Consider the following 16,208-nt stretch of genomic DNA (forward strand, 5'->3'; position numbering starts at 1 on the left):
CAAGCCTGGTTCTCAAATCTTAGGCTGATTAGTACATGAAGAAGGAATACAGTAGTAGAATGCTATTATTAAGCAACAGCTGCAGAATATCATTGCATCCAGTACTAGGAACAACAGAGGGGAAATTTTCAGCAACAGGGAGAATAAATGTCACGTGTTCCAAAGCCTCTCTTTAAAATATAGAACAAGGAATAAACAATACTTAAAAGTATTTTTGAATCACAATCTGTCACAGAATTGCTTCTTTACCTTCACAATCTGTCACAGAATTGCTTCTTTGCCTAACACCTCCACCAAAAACTTTTAGTGTATTTCTACCATCTTCTTTAACCAAGAGGGGAAAGGCTTTGAATATTTTAAGCCATAAAACCAAAAAATACCATACTAATTTCAATAAATAATTCCTGCAGTTGAAATATACTTCAATATTTTCCATCTGTCAGGAAGCAGAATTCCATAATTAAAATACCCTTTCGATATTAAACTGTAAAGCAATCATGAAAACATTACTTAACATTACACTTATGCCTTGACTTTATAAAATAGATTCCAGAGTTGTCTACAAATGAAACATTTTAAAAATCACTTATCACAGGAAAGCCAAAATGAGAGCAGAAAAAAATGTTTGAGTCAGGTTGGATTTACTCAAGGTTAACATGCAAGAATTATTTATACTTACATTACCTAAGGACTCTGAAGGTAAACATTATACAGTATTAATGGAGACTTTGCACTCATTTTAGAAAACTATTTGGTGTACAAGAGGTTTATAATCACTTTAGTTAACTATATATATAGTTACTTCAACTGTAGGTAATAAGTTATTACTTCAAATCAAAATACAAAAAGTACTGGCTCAATCTGCAACTCAAAAAGGAAAATCAATTTTTTCTGCTCTTTGGAACAAAAGTTAGTAAGCTGATGAGTTAAACTATTACATTGTAGTACCTCATATCACATCCAAGCGTTTGAATGTTAACTTTCAAGCTGATTCTGTTTCTAAAAAAACCTTCAAAGCCCCCAATGGTGGTGTTCAAAAAATGAATGTCATACAGTGAAACTAATCATTAACAACAAATCTTCAATTTATTTGAAGCAATTCGGTTTCAAAAACTTTAAGTTACAGCAGTCACAGAAAAAAAAAACACGGAACAGTCAGAAATAATAAAAGAATAATCAGGAGTACTGCATTTTTTTGTTTTTAACACTGTCATGGCTTTATTCAAAACACAGTTGCACAAAAGTATTAACTTCAAAGTTTTTAAGGAGGGTTTTGAGGAATTCAACACACTATATACATACTGCCATACAAAGAGCATTAAAATAGGACCAAAAACTTCTACAAAATATAAAACCCACCCTTACTTATTTGCATGAAAATACCACCCACAAAGCTAAGTAAGTCTTAAAAAGTTTTTTGGAGGCTCTAAGTGTTGTTTTCAAACCAAAGAACTCTCATGTTGATTGCACAATAAGATGATTGATAAGAAAGTCAATATATAGATTTAACTTTTAAAATAAGTATTTTATAATCTGGCATACTATGCAATGAGAACCCTTAACGGACTAAAACAGGACATTATAATTGTTAAAAAGGAGTAAAATGTTAGCCTTTTGGAGATTCCAATCCCCCCACTAAACTTATCCCAACAGTTTTATTTCAGTCAGTTATGCAAATTTTTTAGTTTATCCACAAATAACTTCATCATTTTTTACTTTAAATCCCCAAGTCATACATTTTAAACCAAAAAAGAAGCAATACTATATTCGGTAATTTAAATGTGTCCCAGTACGAAAGTGTAACTTCAATTAATTTGCTGCTAGTAACTTTTTAAAAACTTACAAATATTCAAAACAAAGGGGAAAAAATTTTTAGATAGCCAAGATTAAGACAGCAATTGCCTTGAACATGGAGCCTCCACAACAAAAAAAGGAGATGTACTTGCCTACTCATAATATTATATTTAGTAGCTGTATAAGGAAACACACACTCACAGTTATCCCAAATATTTTTCTATTTTTAAAGGACATCCACCTGAAACCAAATCTTAATTTTAATATTGATTTAGTTTCAAATATTTTTCCAACTGTCCAGTATATTTCAATTAAATGCTATGTCTGGTAATGCTTTAAAACTATAGAAAGAATAATTAAAGTTTCTACTCAGGAAAATTAGAAATACTTTGCAGAGTGGTATCTAAATCACTTGGGAAGCTAATCTGATTTGAATGTCTCATTAATCATCAACAGGCAATTGTTCTGACTTTTGAGGAACACACATGCTGCTTCCAAGAGCCTCCTCTGCTTCTTTTCTTTCTTCATCCTCCTAATACAGTCTGTACATCTTGTCAAGAAAGAGATTTACAGTAAGCAGAGTCTGTTGCATAAAACTGTATTGATAATAATATTCCTATTTCAGAAAATACTCAATTTCTTTCACTTAGCTTGTTTAAAGCTAAGACAGGTCTGAAAAGGTGGTTGAGGTATAAGACAAAGTCATCTTGGGTATCCATAAGTTTCCCAACTCTCTTTTGAGAAGAGGGGAGTGAAACAAGAAAGGAAGGTGATCATAAAAGAATCACTGAGAGGAAAACAAAGAATGCACACTTAAAACCAAATAACAACCGTTGGCAGGTCATGATCTTCGACTTGAAGAAAGGGCTCTCCTACATGTCTCTGAAATCAGTATAAGCAATTTTTCCTTGGAAACTAAAATCTTCTTAGTCACCTGGCTTAAAAGGTTTTAGAAGCCTTCACAAAAGCCATGAACTATATTGTTGAATAGAACCTTTACTATTCTGCTCCTACTTTCCAAGCTACTCATGTGACAAAAAAGCACCCAAATACCCTCAACCAAAAAAAAAAAAGTCACTGCCTTCAAACTAAAGATCTCTGGGTTGCCTCTAAAAAAATAACCAACTTATAATTCAAGAGACTATTTTCATTCCAGATTCCAGCCAACTGTGATTTCAGTTAATTTATAAATAACTTTAAAATCCTATGAATGAAATGCACCATATTATGCCTGTGTAAAAGCAATCATGTTTTAATTATACTAAAAATGACTAATACAGTGAACTTTAATTAGAAAAATTAAGATTCTAAATAAATTGCTAGGGAATTTCACAATGGGGTCAATGAAAATTTGTCTCTACATACAATATGATCATTAACAGACTAGTTAATCTTATTTGGAATGGTAAGGCAAAAATAGTAAAACCACACTTTTCCTATAAAAAGTTACACATTATCTTCTGTAGGGATAGCTATCGTACATGAAGAAACAAAGAAGATGTGATCACTCTATTGCACACCCAGGAACATTAGGGAATCTGGTCTTAGAATGATCTAGTCATCTTCTTCCTCTCCATCATCTTCAGCATCTCGTTTCCTCTTTTCCCCTCGAAGACCTTCTTCTTCTGAAAGAGTAAAAGGAAAACTGTAAAATACTTAATTTTAACAAATGAATATTTGTTAAGCTACAGAATTTTGAATCTTAGTGAAAAGTTAATGGCATATGAAAATTACAGGTTAAGTTTCTCCTCTGCATTACTTTCAATTTCAGTATTGAAACAGCCTTAATAGACTTAGAAATCCATAAATAATGACAGCTTGCTATGCACCCTTGTGGCCGAATCATGAAGTACAGATCAAGAAACCAAGGGCTTGACATCATTGGAATTGTTAGTGAATTTTTAAATTTCTTGAAAGGCCTAGGTAAAGAGAGGCAGAGAGCAAATCTAAAACGGGCATTATCTGGAGTTCAACTGTTCTTCTCTTATAAATAAGGTTTCACCCCCTCCAAAATGAAAGGCCCTAAGAAAATAATAAATTGAGCTTATGGTTCCATTATCTCTTCATTCCTGTTTAGAAAATAAATGTTACAAGCTGTTTTTTTTCTTTTAAATGGAATTAATGAATACCCTGAGAAAACTCCTCTTTAAAAAAGGTTTTACACCAAAAAAAAAAAAAAAAAGGTTTTACACCTTTCAAGGAATTCTATTATATGTTACCAACATCAAAGAGATCAGTGATAATTTGAATTATAGACTCATTCTTTAAAATCCATGAATAATAACTTTTTAGGACCTTTGAATGGCTAATGTAACTCACCCTCTTCTTCTTCTTCTTCCCCTTCTTCAACATAGTCATCATCATCTTCTTCATCCTTGAGATTCAAATATTCAGTTTGAATATGATGCAAATGAACTTATTTTCGAAACAGAAATAGACTCACAGACATAGAAAACAAACTTACGGTTACCAAAGGGGAGAGGGGGTGGAGGAGGGATAAATGAGGAGTTTGGGATTAGCAGGTACAAACTACTATATATAAAATAGATAAACAACAAGGTCTTACTGTATAGCACAGGAAACTATATTCAATATCCCGCAATAAACCACAATGAAAAAGAATATGTATATGTATACATATATATGTATAACTGAATCACTTTGCTATATACCAGAAACTAACACAACACTGTAAATCAACTATACTTCAGTTAAAAGAAAAAAATTCAGTTTGAGAATAAATAAGCCATGACATGGGCTATTCACTGTTTGATAATAATACATTCCAATAGGAGCAAAAACTATGGTCATCCTGTGTTCTGACAACCTCTGCCTCACTTACAGAGGTCTTTTTTAAAAACCCAACTAAATCTAGTTTCTTCATGAAAACAAGTTATGTTTGAGACCAGCAATGTTCAAAAGAACTTTCTGCAACAATGGAAATGTTCTGTACCTGTGCTGTCCAATACAGTAACCACTAGCCACAGGTGGCTCCTGAGCATTTGAAATGTGACCAGTGCAAATGAGGAACTGAGTTTTAATTTTATTTTACTTTAACTAAATAAACAAATGTGCCCGGTGGCTAATGGACAGAGTAACTTTTGACTATTTCAAAGACACAGTCTTCTGTTTTATAGACTGAGGAAGGATCACCTGAATCTTAGCCTGAACATAGCTACACGTGTTGAATAAGTCACTTAATCTCCCTGGACCTTAGTTTTCCAATCAATGAAGAAAGTATTCATCTAGAAAGATCTCTAAGTTCCTTCTACATCTAAAAATCTACACATCAAAATAGCAAATGTCAATAAATATCACAATAAAACTTGATCTACAACCCCTGTGGAATGAGTTGTTCTGGATAGCTAAGATTTAAACATAGCCTTGAAACATCATAACCATTTATTTTTTAATTTAGCCAACTGGGATAAAATCTCTAAAGTACATTGCACACTTCTACCATTTTATGCTAAACGTAACAAATCTTTTTCTTGAATTGTCATAGTCACCGTTGTGACCATGAGCAGTACACTAATTAGTATATGCCAATTCTCTCAAAGCCTATTAATATATATAAGATGGTTTTCTCCTTTGTAAAATGACCCTGGCCTCTACTTTGAGTTGTATCTTTCCCTAGTTTTTATGCCTTCTCTTTTGCAGTTAGTTACTATTTCAATTTTAATCTGCTATGGATTCAGGAAATAGATCAACAAGCTTACCAGAACTGAATATAAAAGAGAAAACAGGATTAGAATAATGGCTTGAATACTCTCCTACAAAGAAAATGTCTTTTGTTACGTATACCTTTTACAGTTACCGCCTTGTGCTTGGTTGTGTTCCAAATGGTTAAGTTCTAATATATGTTTGAAAAATGGAATCAAGCTAGGGGTTGATTGGAGGGTCCCCCCTCCAACCTCAAAATAGTTTACCCCTCCTTAAAAATAGTTTAAATGGCAAATGTTAAGAACTGCTGGGTAGTTAGGAAAAACTTGGACAACCCACACTTTTCAAAGTATCCACAGCTCTATTTGTGTCTAGAAATATTAAACAGAACCTATTTTTCCAGCATTTAGCTTAAAGCCCCTGAGAAACTAAACTGCATGACACTTATATTAGAAATCATTCTTATACAGTCAATTCAAACATGAAAACATTCCATACCAGAACACCCAAGCTGCCAGGAGCATAAGCAATAGATGGGGTAGCAAATAAACTAAGGAACTATAGTAAAAATCAGGAGAATGTGTGGGCTTACATTTAAAGAAGAAAAGAAAGGAAGAGAAGGGGGGTAGAGGAGAGAGGGGATGGAAGAGAAGGGGGGTAGAGGAGAGAGGGGATGGAAGAGTGGGGAAAGAGAGAGGAAAAGAAGGAGAAAGAAAAGGACATTTTAAACATTTCAAATCTGCAAGGAATGATAAATGAGGGTATTTAAATATTTATAATTTTTAAAAAGCCACTTGAAATACTAATCACATTTATTCATGATAATTTAGAAAAGCCCAAGTCTAAAAAGCAAATTACTTCTCTGGATTTTGTTTTAAACAAAACATGATTAATCAATTCATGTTTTTATGCCTTTTTAAAAAATATATCATCTATTAGATTACCAGAGACTTGCTCTGTAAAGATTATGGTCTTAGTTCCTAACTAGTGGGTAATAAAATGTTTCCTCATTTGTACTATGAATAGTGCAAGAACACCATAATTCCCAATTCTTCTAAAGCCCCCATCTCCATTTTTAATGAAGTATACTACACATACATAAGTCCTTCTTTATACATACTAATTCCTTACCTCTGAAGAGCAGCTGAAATAGAAACAAGACTCAAACAAAACAGAGCTAATCAAATACCATTTCTATTTCCTTCTAATTTCTTTTTTAAATCTTATAGTCTCTGAAGTTTCTCTGGCTCTTAGTTTCTAAAAACAAGGCTTCGGGCTTCCCTGGTGGCGCAGTGGTTAAGAATCCACCTGCTAATGCAGGGGACACAGGTTTGAGCCCTGGTCCGGGAAGATCCCACATGCCACGGAGCAACTAAGCCCATGTGCCACAACTACTGAGCCTGCACTCTTGAGCCTGTGCTCCGCAACGAAGAGTAGCCCCTGCTCGCCGCAACTAGAGAAAGTCGGTGTGCAGCAACAAAGACCCAGTGCAGCCAGAATACATAAAAATAAAATAAATAAATTTATTTTTAAAAATAAAAACAAGACTTCATTTTAAAAAACATCCAAATTATCTCCTCATGATTGAAAACTTCTGGCCCCAGCTACCACATTGACTTAATGTTGTATGTATTATCTTAGAGATGTTTGCTCTATACTCCACATCATTTTTAGTTAATATTTCCCAGTACTCAATGGAATGATAAACATAAACATTTGCAGTTAGCTGAAGGTCATTTTTAAATGACTTAATACTATTTAAAGAAGAATTACTGGCAGAGAAAATAAAAAGTCAATTGCAGGGAATTCCCTGGTGGTCCAGTGGTTAGGACTCCGTGCTTCCACTGCAGGGGGCATGGGTTCGATCCCCGGTCAGGGAACTAAGATCCCGCAAGCAGTACAGCACAGCCAAACAAACAAACAAAACAAAACAAAGTCAAACTGCAAAATAACAAGTCCATTATTTTACTAAGTAAATTAAAACTTAGGGGAAAAATATTCAAGTTGTATGCTGATGTAAACTGAATAGGTTGCCTTTCTCCCTGAATACTTAAAATACTTAAAAAGTTCTGTTCTTCATTATTGTAAAGCTAACTCACGAAAGCCCCAAACAAGTTTAAGTCCCTTTTTTTCTACCCTAGTTTCATATTTAAAATGGTATCAGAAGGCTTCCCTGGTGGCGCAGTGGTTGAGAATCCGCCTGCCAATGCAGGGACATGGGTTCAATCCCTGGTCTGGGAAGATCCCACATGCCGTGGAGCAACTAAGCCGGTGCGCCACAACTACTGAGCCTGTGCTCTAGAGCCCGTGAGCCGCAACTACTGAGCCCGCATGCCGCAACTTCTGAAGCCCACACGCCTAGAACCCGTGCTCCACAACGAGAGAAGCCACCACAGTGAGAAGCCCGTGCACAGCAACAAAGAGCAGCCCCCGCTCACCACAACTAGAGAAAGCCTGCGCACAGCAAAGACCCAACACTGCCAAAAATAAATAAATAAAATAAATAATAAAATTTTTTTAAAAAATGGTATCAGAGAAACATCATCATTAATTAGTGATACTGTCTATCTAACTAGTGTAAAAGTCATTAGGAGAACAAATAAAAATACAATTTCTAGTGTAAATAAGAAATGTTATTTTTAATAATAAATATTACTTTAAATTATGAATTATGAAAACAAAACTCAATAATTTAACATTAGGAGAAAATAACTTATCTAAACTCCCAGGGACTAAAGATCATTTGTTCAAGTCAACTGATTTCCTGTGAACCTACTATGTCCCATTCAATGTACTGGATGCTGAGATAGAAAAATGAACAGCCCTCCCCTGAAGGAGCTATCTAGTAGAAAGTGGCCAAATAAACAAGTTTTTACAGAAGTGTCTACAGGCAACAGACACCTAATCAAGGTTCAAAGGTAACAGAGGAAGGAGTGACTGTCTCTTAAAAATTACAGAAAGCTTCAATAATGAGGCAACGCCAGAGTTGAGTGTTTAAAGATAAGAATCACGAGGCATGATTTGAGTGGTAGTTACACAAGTATGTACATATATAAAATTTCACGGAGTTGTACATAAAATCAGTCCACTTTACATGCTTTAGTATATTTATGTTTACCTGAGAAAAAAGAAAGTAAAGTTCATCAGAAGGCATGGGTAGAAAGTCATTTCAGATAGAGTAAACAATGTGTATACAGACAGAAAGGCAATAATAGCTTCGTGTGATGATTTAATGTGGTATTGAGGGAGATGAAGCTAGAGAAGGTAGCAGAGGCTAGATAATGAAGGGCCTTGTATGTCTTGGTGGCAACAGGGAAACATTAAAGGGTTTCAAGCAGGCCAGTGATATGATCACATTTGCATGCAGACTACACAGGCAAGCACTATGGAGGATACAACAAAGTGGTGATGCTGTTCTCAAAGAGACCATTCAGAAAACTACTAGAAAAGCATAAGCAAGAAATAATTAGGGGAAAGTTTTCATGAGTGCCTATAACGTGCCAGCAACTAGATACTTTACACATATTAGTTTGTTAAATCCTTAACGACCCTATGAAGTTGGTATAATCTCAGTTTTATAAATGCAGAAACTGAGGCTCAGAAACATTTGTAAAATGTTTCCCCTGTCCCATGCTGCTGAGGGAAGAACCGATTTGAAAGCTATCTAGGAGGTAAAATCATAGGGTTTATGATTATCTGGATATAATATGAACTGAGGGGCAGTGGGAAAAAAGATAGGCACACACACAAGTTAGAAACAACTCTCAGATTTCTACACAGCTTACTTTTTATATTACTTAACCCTATGCCTAAACAGTTAATTTTCAGTGCACATAAGAAGGTCTATTCACCTGAATTTCTTCTTTCATTAAGTATGAGAGGCCCACTTCCTCTTCTCCCTCTCCCAGTTCTGAGCCTGCTTCATCTTCATCCTCATCCTCATCCTCGTCCTCCTCCTCCTCTTCCTCTTCCTCATATCCTTCAGGTGGACCAGCTTCATCTTCCTCTTCCTCTTCATCATCTTCATCTCCATCTTTAAAAATATTTTAAAAGGTAAGCAAATGTCCAGGCAAATGTTTTTGCCTTGGCCCCTCAAACTCGTAAGCCAATGGGTAGAAAGTATATCAGGGTGATTTTTTTTTTTTTTAAGATTTCTCTTTTATAACATCCCATTTACTGTTTGAGAAATATGGTGTCTAAATATTAAAATTTTCCCAACGTATAGATTTTTCATCAAAACATTACATGGACTAAAGTTTATTTTACTTTGTGGACACTTCAAAATCTGCCTGTCCATCATTCCATCATTTTATAACACTGTTTATCTATCAAATTCTTCTTACATGTGAAAAACTTTTCAACCAGTAGTAACAGTGTCCCATTACTGACAACAGCTTTTCTGTCACAGATCTATTAGTCACCCATTTATCCAAAAATGTATATTCAACTCTCTAGAGCATTTCCATCACCACCACCCCCCCCAAAAAAAAACATATCCATTAACAGTCACTCACCATCCTCCTCTCCCGCAGCCCTGACAACCATTAATCTACTTTGTCTCTATGAATTTGCCTCTTCTGGGCATTTCATATAAATGGTGTCATACAATATGTGGCTTGAGTATGGCTTCTTTCACTTAGCAGAATGTTTTCAAGGTTCACACACTGTAGCATGTATCAGTACTTCAATCATTTTTGTGGCTGAATAATATTCCATTGTATGGATTTATCACATTTTGTTCATTCATCAGTTGATAGACACTTGGGTTGTTTCTACTTTGTGACTTGTATGGATAATTATGTGATGAATGGTTTTGTTTTTTTTTTTAGTACTATTTTAAAAGTTACCACTTTTACTGTGTGGTGGTTAAGTTTACAGAAATATAAAATTTCATGGAGCTTAATATTATAACAATCATTAAATTCCCCAAAGCTATCAGAAATCTGAACGAATACAGGACTAGGGCTATAAGTTTTTAAATTTTTGTCTTACTAACGTCTTTTTTTCCCCACACCTAAATACCCAGGCCCAATCTAATCTGCCAGCTAGACTGGAGGCTATAACTGTGACACATTTATGAGTATTAAGAATGATTACCTTCATCATCCTCTTCTTCTGAGTCTGGTGCTTCATTATCCTCCTGGTCAAATCCATCTAAGTACGTGATTTGCTGTAGCAGTTCAAAAATACTTTCTCTATAATCTTCCAGGTTTGTGATCTCACAGTTAAACAAGTCAAGACTCTTCAAATTTTTAAGATTTTGCTGGAAAAGTAAAAAGTTAAATTCAAGATTTAAAAACTCATGTTATTTATTTTTAATTCATGAACCAGAACATGTATACAACTTTAAATCAAGAGAATGATTTTTGGATTTTTAGAATTTCATAATGAAGGGTTATTATATCAAGCACAGCTAATTCTCTTAATGAGGCCCTGGCACCTAAACTCCACGGGAGTAGGAACTTTGTTTTGGCAACTGCTGTATCTCTAGCACCTGGCTTAGTGTCTTACTCATAGTATGCACTCAGTATACTTTGTTGACTGAATCTGTGCCTAAATAGGCAACAACAATAACATGGTTAGTTTAAATCCACAGTCAAGCTTATTTTCAACAATTTCAACCTCCTCCCAAGCTTTTTTTTAAAAAATCAGAGCAACAATTTTCAGAGTTTCACTTCATCCCCTTTTCCTTCCCTCATACCAGGAAACAAAGGAGCAAATAAAAATAATCAAGAAGAAAGAAAAAGGTATAGAATTTAAGAAAATACTGGAAATTTTAAAACCAGATATTCAGCTCCTGAAGTTGATGATAAAATAAATTTCTCACTGATTTAAAAATTTATCTGGGGCTTCCCTGGTGGCGCAATGGTTAGGAATACGCCTGCCAATGCAGGTGACACAGGTTCGAGCCCTGGTCTGGGAAGATTCCACATGCCACGGAGCAACTAAGTCCATGCGCCACAACTACTGAGCCTGCGCTCTGGAGCCCGCGACCCCCCCGCGCACCTAGAGTCCGTGCTCCGCAACAAGAGAAGCCACCGCAATGTGAAGCCCGCGCACCACAACGAAGAGTAGCCCCCGCTCTCCGCAAGTAGAGAAAGCCCGCGCACAGCAACAAAGACCCAACGCAGCCAAAAAACATAAAATAAAATTGTAGGGCTTCCGTGGTGGCACAGTGGTTGAGAGTCCGCCTGCCGATGCAGGGGACACGGGTTCGTGCCCCGGTCCGGGAAGATCCCACATGCCGCGGAGTGGCTGGGCCCGTGAGCCATGGCCGCTGTGCTCCTCAACGGGAGAGGCCACAACAGTGAGAGGCCCGCGTACCGCAAAAAAAATAAAAATAAAATAAAATAAAATTGTAAAGTAAATAAATTTATTTTTTTTTAATTTATCTGAATGTTTTACTCCAAAGGAAAATAAAGCAGTATCATCTAGATCACGACATATAAGAAATTCAGAAGTTTCAAATGAGTGACATAAATACAAGTCAGTAAGATAAAATTCAAGCAAATCTCAGAAAAATTCAACCAAAAAAAGCAAGTCCAGAGGCAAACCTTTCCACTTACCAGAGCTTCTACTGTACTAAGATCTTTGATTTTGTTTCCACTCAAATTGAGGTAGGTAAGGTTTGGACATTTCTCTGCCAGGACTTCCAAGCCTCCCGAAATTATATTGTCACTAAGTTCCAACTATATATTCAACATGGGGAGAAAACAAAGAATGGTGAAGGCTTAGGACACATCAAAGATTTCTCAAATGTATCAATTTAAAGAAGAAAACAATTGTCATTCTCTCTGGCTTCAAGGGGCTGTCACAGTCTTTAATTTCCAAAATCCCACCTATGACTGCCAAATAAAATATTAGAATCTCTATATAACAGACTTCTAGCTCAGGTTTGGTTCCAGTTGTATAATAGTTGGATTTTATGTTTCAAAGAAAAACATTTGGTAGATGTTAAATTCATGCCATAAAGCGATTTCATTAGTTAATTTAAATTTCCAAAAGTAATATGACAGCTGATTTCAAAATCCTACAAAACCCCATTTTCCTACCTCTAGAAACTTAGGACCTTCTAATTAAAATGCAGAATGGTTGTTTCATTTGGGAAAAAAATATACATAATAGCCCACGGCATCAAAATCATGATGCTTTCACGCCTAGTGCCAGCTTACCTTTCGAAGTTTATTTAAGCTGGGCAGCCGGGCCAGTGAACTTAGTTCCACATTAGCCATACTCAGAAACTCTAGTTTTTTAAAAGTATCATTCAGGCCCTCAATTTCCCCATTGACACAGAGGCAATTATCAAGGACCAACTCTGTCACCTATAAGAGAGAATATGAATGATTCTTTAGTTTGCAGTCTGTTTAGCAAAAGACCTGGGTCCTGACACTCTGGAAATGTGAATATTAAAACCACCAATTCCCTCATATAGATCCTTTTCATTCTCCCCCCAAATTGAAATACAGTCTTAAGTCATCATTGTAAGTTAACTTTTTAAATTTAAACTTGGACTAAGAAGTTCAATGCCTGCTTCAAATCACTAATAAAAAAATTTTAATTGCATAAAAAATAAGACTTTGAAAAAGGTCCCATGTGAAAATTGTTTCTGACCCTCATGAAAAAGACCCTCAACATCAGGGCATATATTTATGCATGAGAGGATACCAAGGCTACTGAGAAAGGATTTAAGTGAGTCCTAAAACAGCAGGGAGAAGAAAGGAAATTGTTTTATTCACTTTTTCAGTTTAAACCCCCTTATTTTGGTTGATAAATGTCACCAAAACTCAAAAATACCTTGTTACCCTTCATGAAGAAATGTTAGAAAGCTCCTTCTGAGACAGCCCAGCGTTCATATGTTATTTGTTCTAATATCGAGGCGAAACAATATCACCCAGAACAACACATCCTTGACAAAATGCTATTTTTCCCTGCCACCCTGGTAGAATTTTTGTGACTTCTCCCCAGTCTTGGGAAGGGGTTGCTGGATCCTCTCTTAGGTCAGAGTTGTAACAAAACTTTCTGGTGTGGGCCTAAATGGACTTAATCTTAAGAGGGAGGCAGGAAACCCTGGCTCTCCATTCTCAATGCAAAAATATGTTTGAGGTATTTTGAGAAATAAAAATTAGCAACAAGGAAAGCTACCTTCTCTATTTGAACATGACATAATTATTTCAGGAAGCAAAGAAGGCATCATAATCTGTTTAGAGAGGAGGAAGCCAAGGCCCAGAGGATAAGAATGACTGCCTAGGGTCAGTCACAGTATGTGGCAGAGCTGTGCCTCCACTTTGTCCTCTGACTCCTAGTCTAGCTTAGTGGAGGAGAGAGGGCCACTAGGTTTGGTGTCAGAAAACCAGTTCTTCCACTTGAGTAAGTAACTTCACTGCCCTGAGACTCCTTCTGCTAATTTGGATTCTACAACAATACCATCCACCTTACAAGTCTGTCGGAAGGAGGAAACAACAAACACGAAAAGTGCTTTGTAAACTGTAAAGGGCTATACAAATAGAAGACCGTTATTACACCACAGGGGAAGGAGGAGAGGCTGCAAAAAGGCAACATCCGGCACTCCCCAAAACTGGCAAGGAAATTACTAGGGATAGGATAGGTATAAGAATGGGGAAGGAGGGGCAAACCCACTTTTCCAACCCAAGACATGAGTATTCGAAATGTGTGCTTCTTTGAGACGGCATTTTAACTTTGATTTTGTTTGTTTTTTCCTTAAGCCCCTAAAGACTAGGCCCTAGGAAACTTCAAGTTATCTGTGGGATGACAGTAGTGACTGTTTCCTCCTCCCTGCTATCTACCAATTTCAGCAAAACAGAGACTTTTTTAAAAGTACATAAAGACCTTGGATTCCCACCCTTCACGCCGCCACAGCCCACCGAACAGACCCTACTCATCCTCCACGCTGGTATGCACAAGCACCATCTCCACCCCTGCTGGAAAAAAATTATATCCCTTATATTGCAATTCTGGGGGTTTATTTCAGAGGTCGCAATCAGCAAGACCCTATTGACATTTTCCTCTGCGACCAGAAATGCGAGGTTCCTCGTTGGCCATGGGCCCCGCTCTCGCGACCTGCCGCTCCGACCGACGGGAAACCCCACAAGGGGCGGGGACTCCCCAAGGAAAAAGGGGGTCGCCTCCCAGCCCGCGTTCCCCTAGCGCCTCCGCCCCGGGCGGGGAGAGCTGGGTGAAGCCGAGGAGGCGCCCGCGAAAAGGAGGCGGAAACGCCTCCCGCCCGACCCCCGAAAAGTTGACCACGACCCCGCCTCACGTGGCCCCTCCCAACCCCGTCTCTTTAACTAAGGCGACAGCAGCGAGAGCGCATCATTTAGTTTCGCCGAGCCCATCTTGAAAACACGAAACTTCTACGACCCATTTGTTAAGTTTTGTGAAACCGTCTCCAGGGATCAGAATTGGAGTTGCAGCCACCACGATACGACACGCCAAATTTCGTTACACCGCGGGGGGACGAAGGGGATAAAGCCTCGTGTCCTCTCCCCACCTTCGGTCACTGCGACGAGTCCCAAAACTTACCCGCGGCCGAAGAACGGGCCGCTGACCCAGATTCCGCCTGGCGGCGGGCGGCGCGCACCGCTTCCCGGGGGAGTGGGCGCCGCCAGCAGTGGGCCGTCCGCGGACTCCGCGAGCGACCCCAGCCCGCGCCCGGCGCGACGTCGTCCAACGCCCAAGGGACTCGAGGCCGGAGACGCCCCCCAGCCCAAAAAAAAGAGTTGGCAGCACTGCAGAAAAGTTGGACTAACTTCTCAGGCGACGATGGCTGCGGCAGAGGCGAGTGGGACTGGGGGGTCGCGCCCACGCCGCCGGCCCCAAGGAGCTGGAACGTGAGGAGCGAAGCGGCCGAGCGGCCCCCAACACCCCGCTTCCCGCCTCCACGAGGCCAGGACGTCTGACTCGAGCAGAGGAGAAGGGGCTAAGCCCCCAAGCACACACAAAAACGCCCCTAGAAACTTAAACCCTTCGCCATTTTAAGTAAAAGATTTTAATGATTTAAAAGTTAAAATTAAATATTTTCCCCCAGCCCTACCCCCAGATGGGGGTTAATTCATTACCCCGCCCCACACACCCACCAGGACCCCCAGAAACCCGATCCTCCGAATACAGGGCTGGTGAGGAAGGGGAGGGGGCTGAGTCATCTCACCTCCTCCGGGGCTCTGTCCCTTAACTCCAGGTTAATCCTCTTCTTCATCTCCATGTCCTCCTCCTGCTCTTCTGCTACTACTCTCCTCCCTTACCTTTTCCTCCCTTTCCCACTACCCCCAACCCTAAAATTTTAAAAGATTTGGAAATGAATGAAAAGAAATGCAAATATAAACGCCCACCACCACCACCAGATAGGTGTGGGGGAGAAAGAAGGGAATAGCAAATGGAGTCCAAGGAGTTGGGACTCTTAACTCAGCTGCCCCCACCTTCTTGTCCACACACTCGCGCGCGCACTCACACGCACACACATACACACACCCGCAGTTCCTTCCCCTTCAATGGCTGCTCGGAGACTGAGCCTCCATGACACGGCACCGCCAACCCCCTGGCCTACACTCCACCCACCTCCCGAATGTATTGGTTGATTCTTCAGCATCTTACTACTCCATTGGGTTACATAAATGTCTATCAGTCTTTAGGGAGGACCTGAGCCAGGAACACTGTGCTTATTGGCTACGACCAAGCGCGCAGTTAACTCCGATAGGTCCAGGAAGGTGTTCGTCCCGGGGAAATGATTTTGAATC

General features: G+C 38.5%; 1 protein-coding gene across 5 annotated transcripts; it reads right to left on the minus strand.

Moving 5' to 3' along the window:
* Window positions 1-2,025: 2,025 nt before the first annotated feature.
* ANP32E (acidic nuclear phosphoprotein 32 family member E) lies at window positions 2,026-15,979 on the minus strand. Of its 5 annotated transcripts, none has more exons than XM_065875881.1 (7): window positions 15,623-15,979; window positions 12,630-12,779; window positions 12,024-12,146; window positions 10,555-10,720; window positions 9,309-9,490; window positions 4,114-4,168; window positions 2,026-3,413 (listed from the first exon to the last, which is right to left on the minus strand). In XM_065875881.1, the coding sequence occupies exons 1-7, from the start codon at window positions 15,674-15,676 to the stop codon at window positions 3,349-3,351; spliced, it is 795 nt and encodes a 264-aa protein (XP_065731953.1). In that variant the 5' UTR covers window positions 15,677-15,979; the 3' UTR covers window positions 2,026-3,348. The 5 variants fall into 5 exon arrangements, with proteins under 5 accessions (XP_065731953.1, XP_065731944.1, XP_065731950.1 ...); XM_065875872.1 differs by having other exon boundaries at window positions 2,320-3,419; XM_065875878.1 differs by having other exon boundaries at window positions 3,349-3,416; window positions 15,623-15,676.
* Between the last annotated feature and the right edge of the window lie 229 nt (window positions 15,980-16,208).

Source organism: Phocoena phocoena, chromosome 1 (assembly GCF_963924675.1).
Source record: "Phocoena phocoena chromosome 1, mPhoPho1.1, whole genome shotgun sequence".
Taxonomy (NCBI): Eukaryota; Metazoa; Chordata; class Mammalia; order Artiodactyla; family Phocoenidae; genus Phocoena; species Phocoena phocoena.

What these genes read in the sequence shown, in the direction of transcription:
- ANP32E (XM_065875872.1), bottom strand. Translation starts at nt 15,676, where the DNA reads ATGGAGATGAAGAAGAGGATTAACCTGGAGTTAAGGGACAGAGCCCCG. An exon ending in GCTTAAATAAACTTCGAAAG is followed by an intron (nt 12,147 to 12,629) that starts GTAAGCTGGCAC and finishes TTGAATATATAG; the next exon opens with TTGGAACTTAGTGACAATAT. An exon ending in TAATGAAAGAAGAAATTCAG is followed by an intron (nt 4,169 to 9,308) that starts GTGAATAGACCT and finishes TTGAATCTCAAG; the next exon opens with GATGAAGAAGATGATGATGA.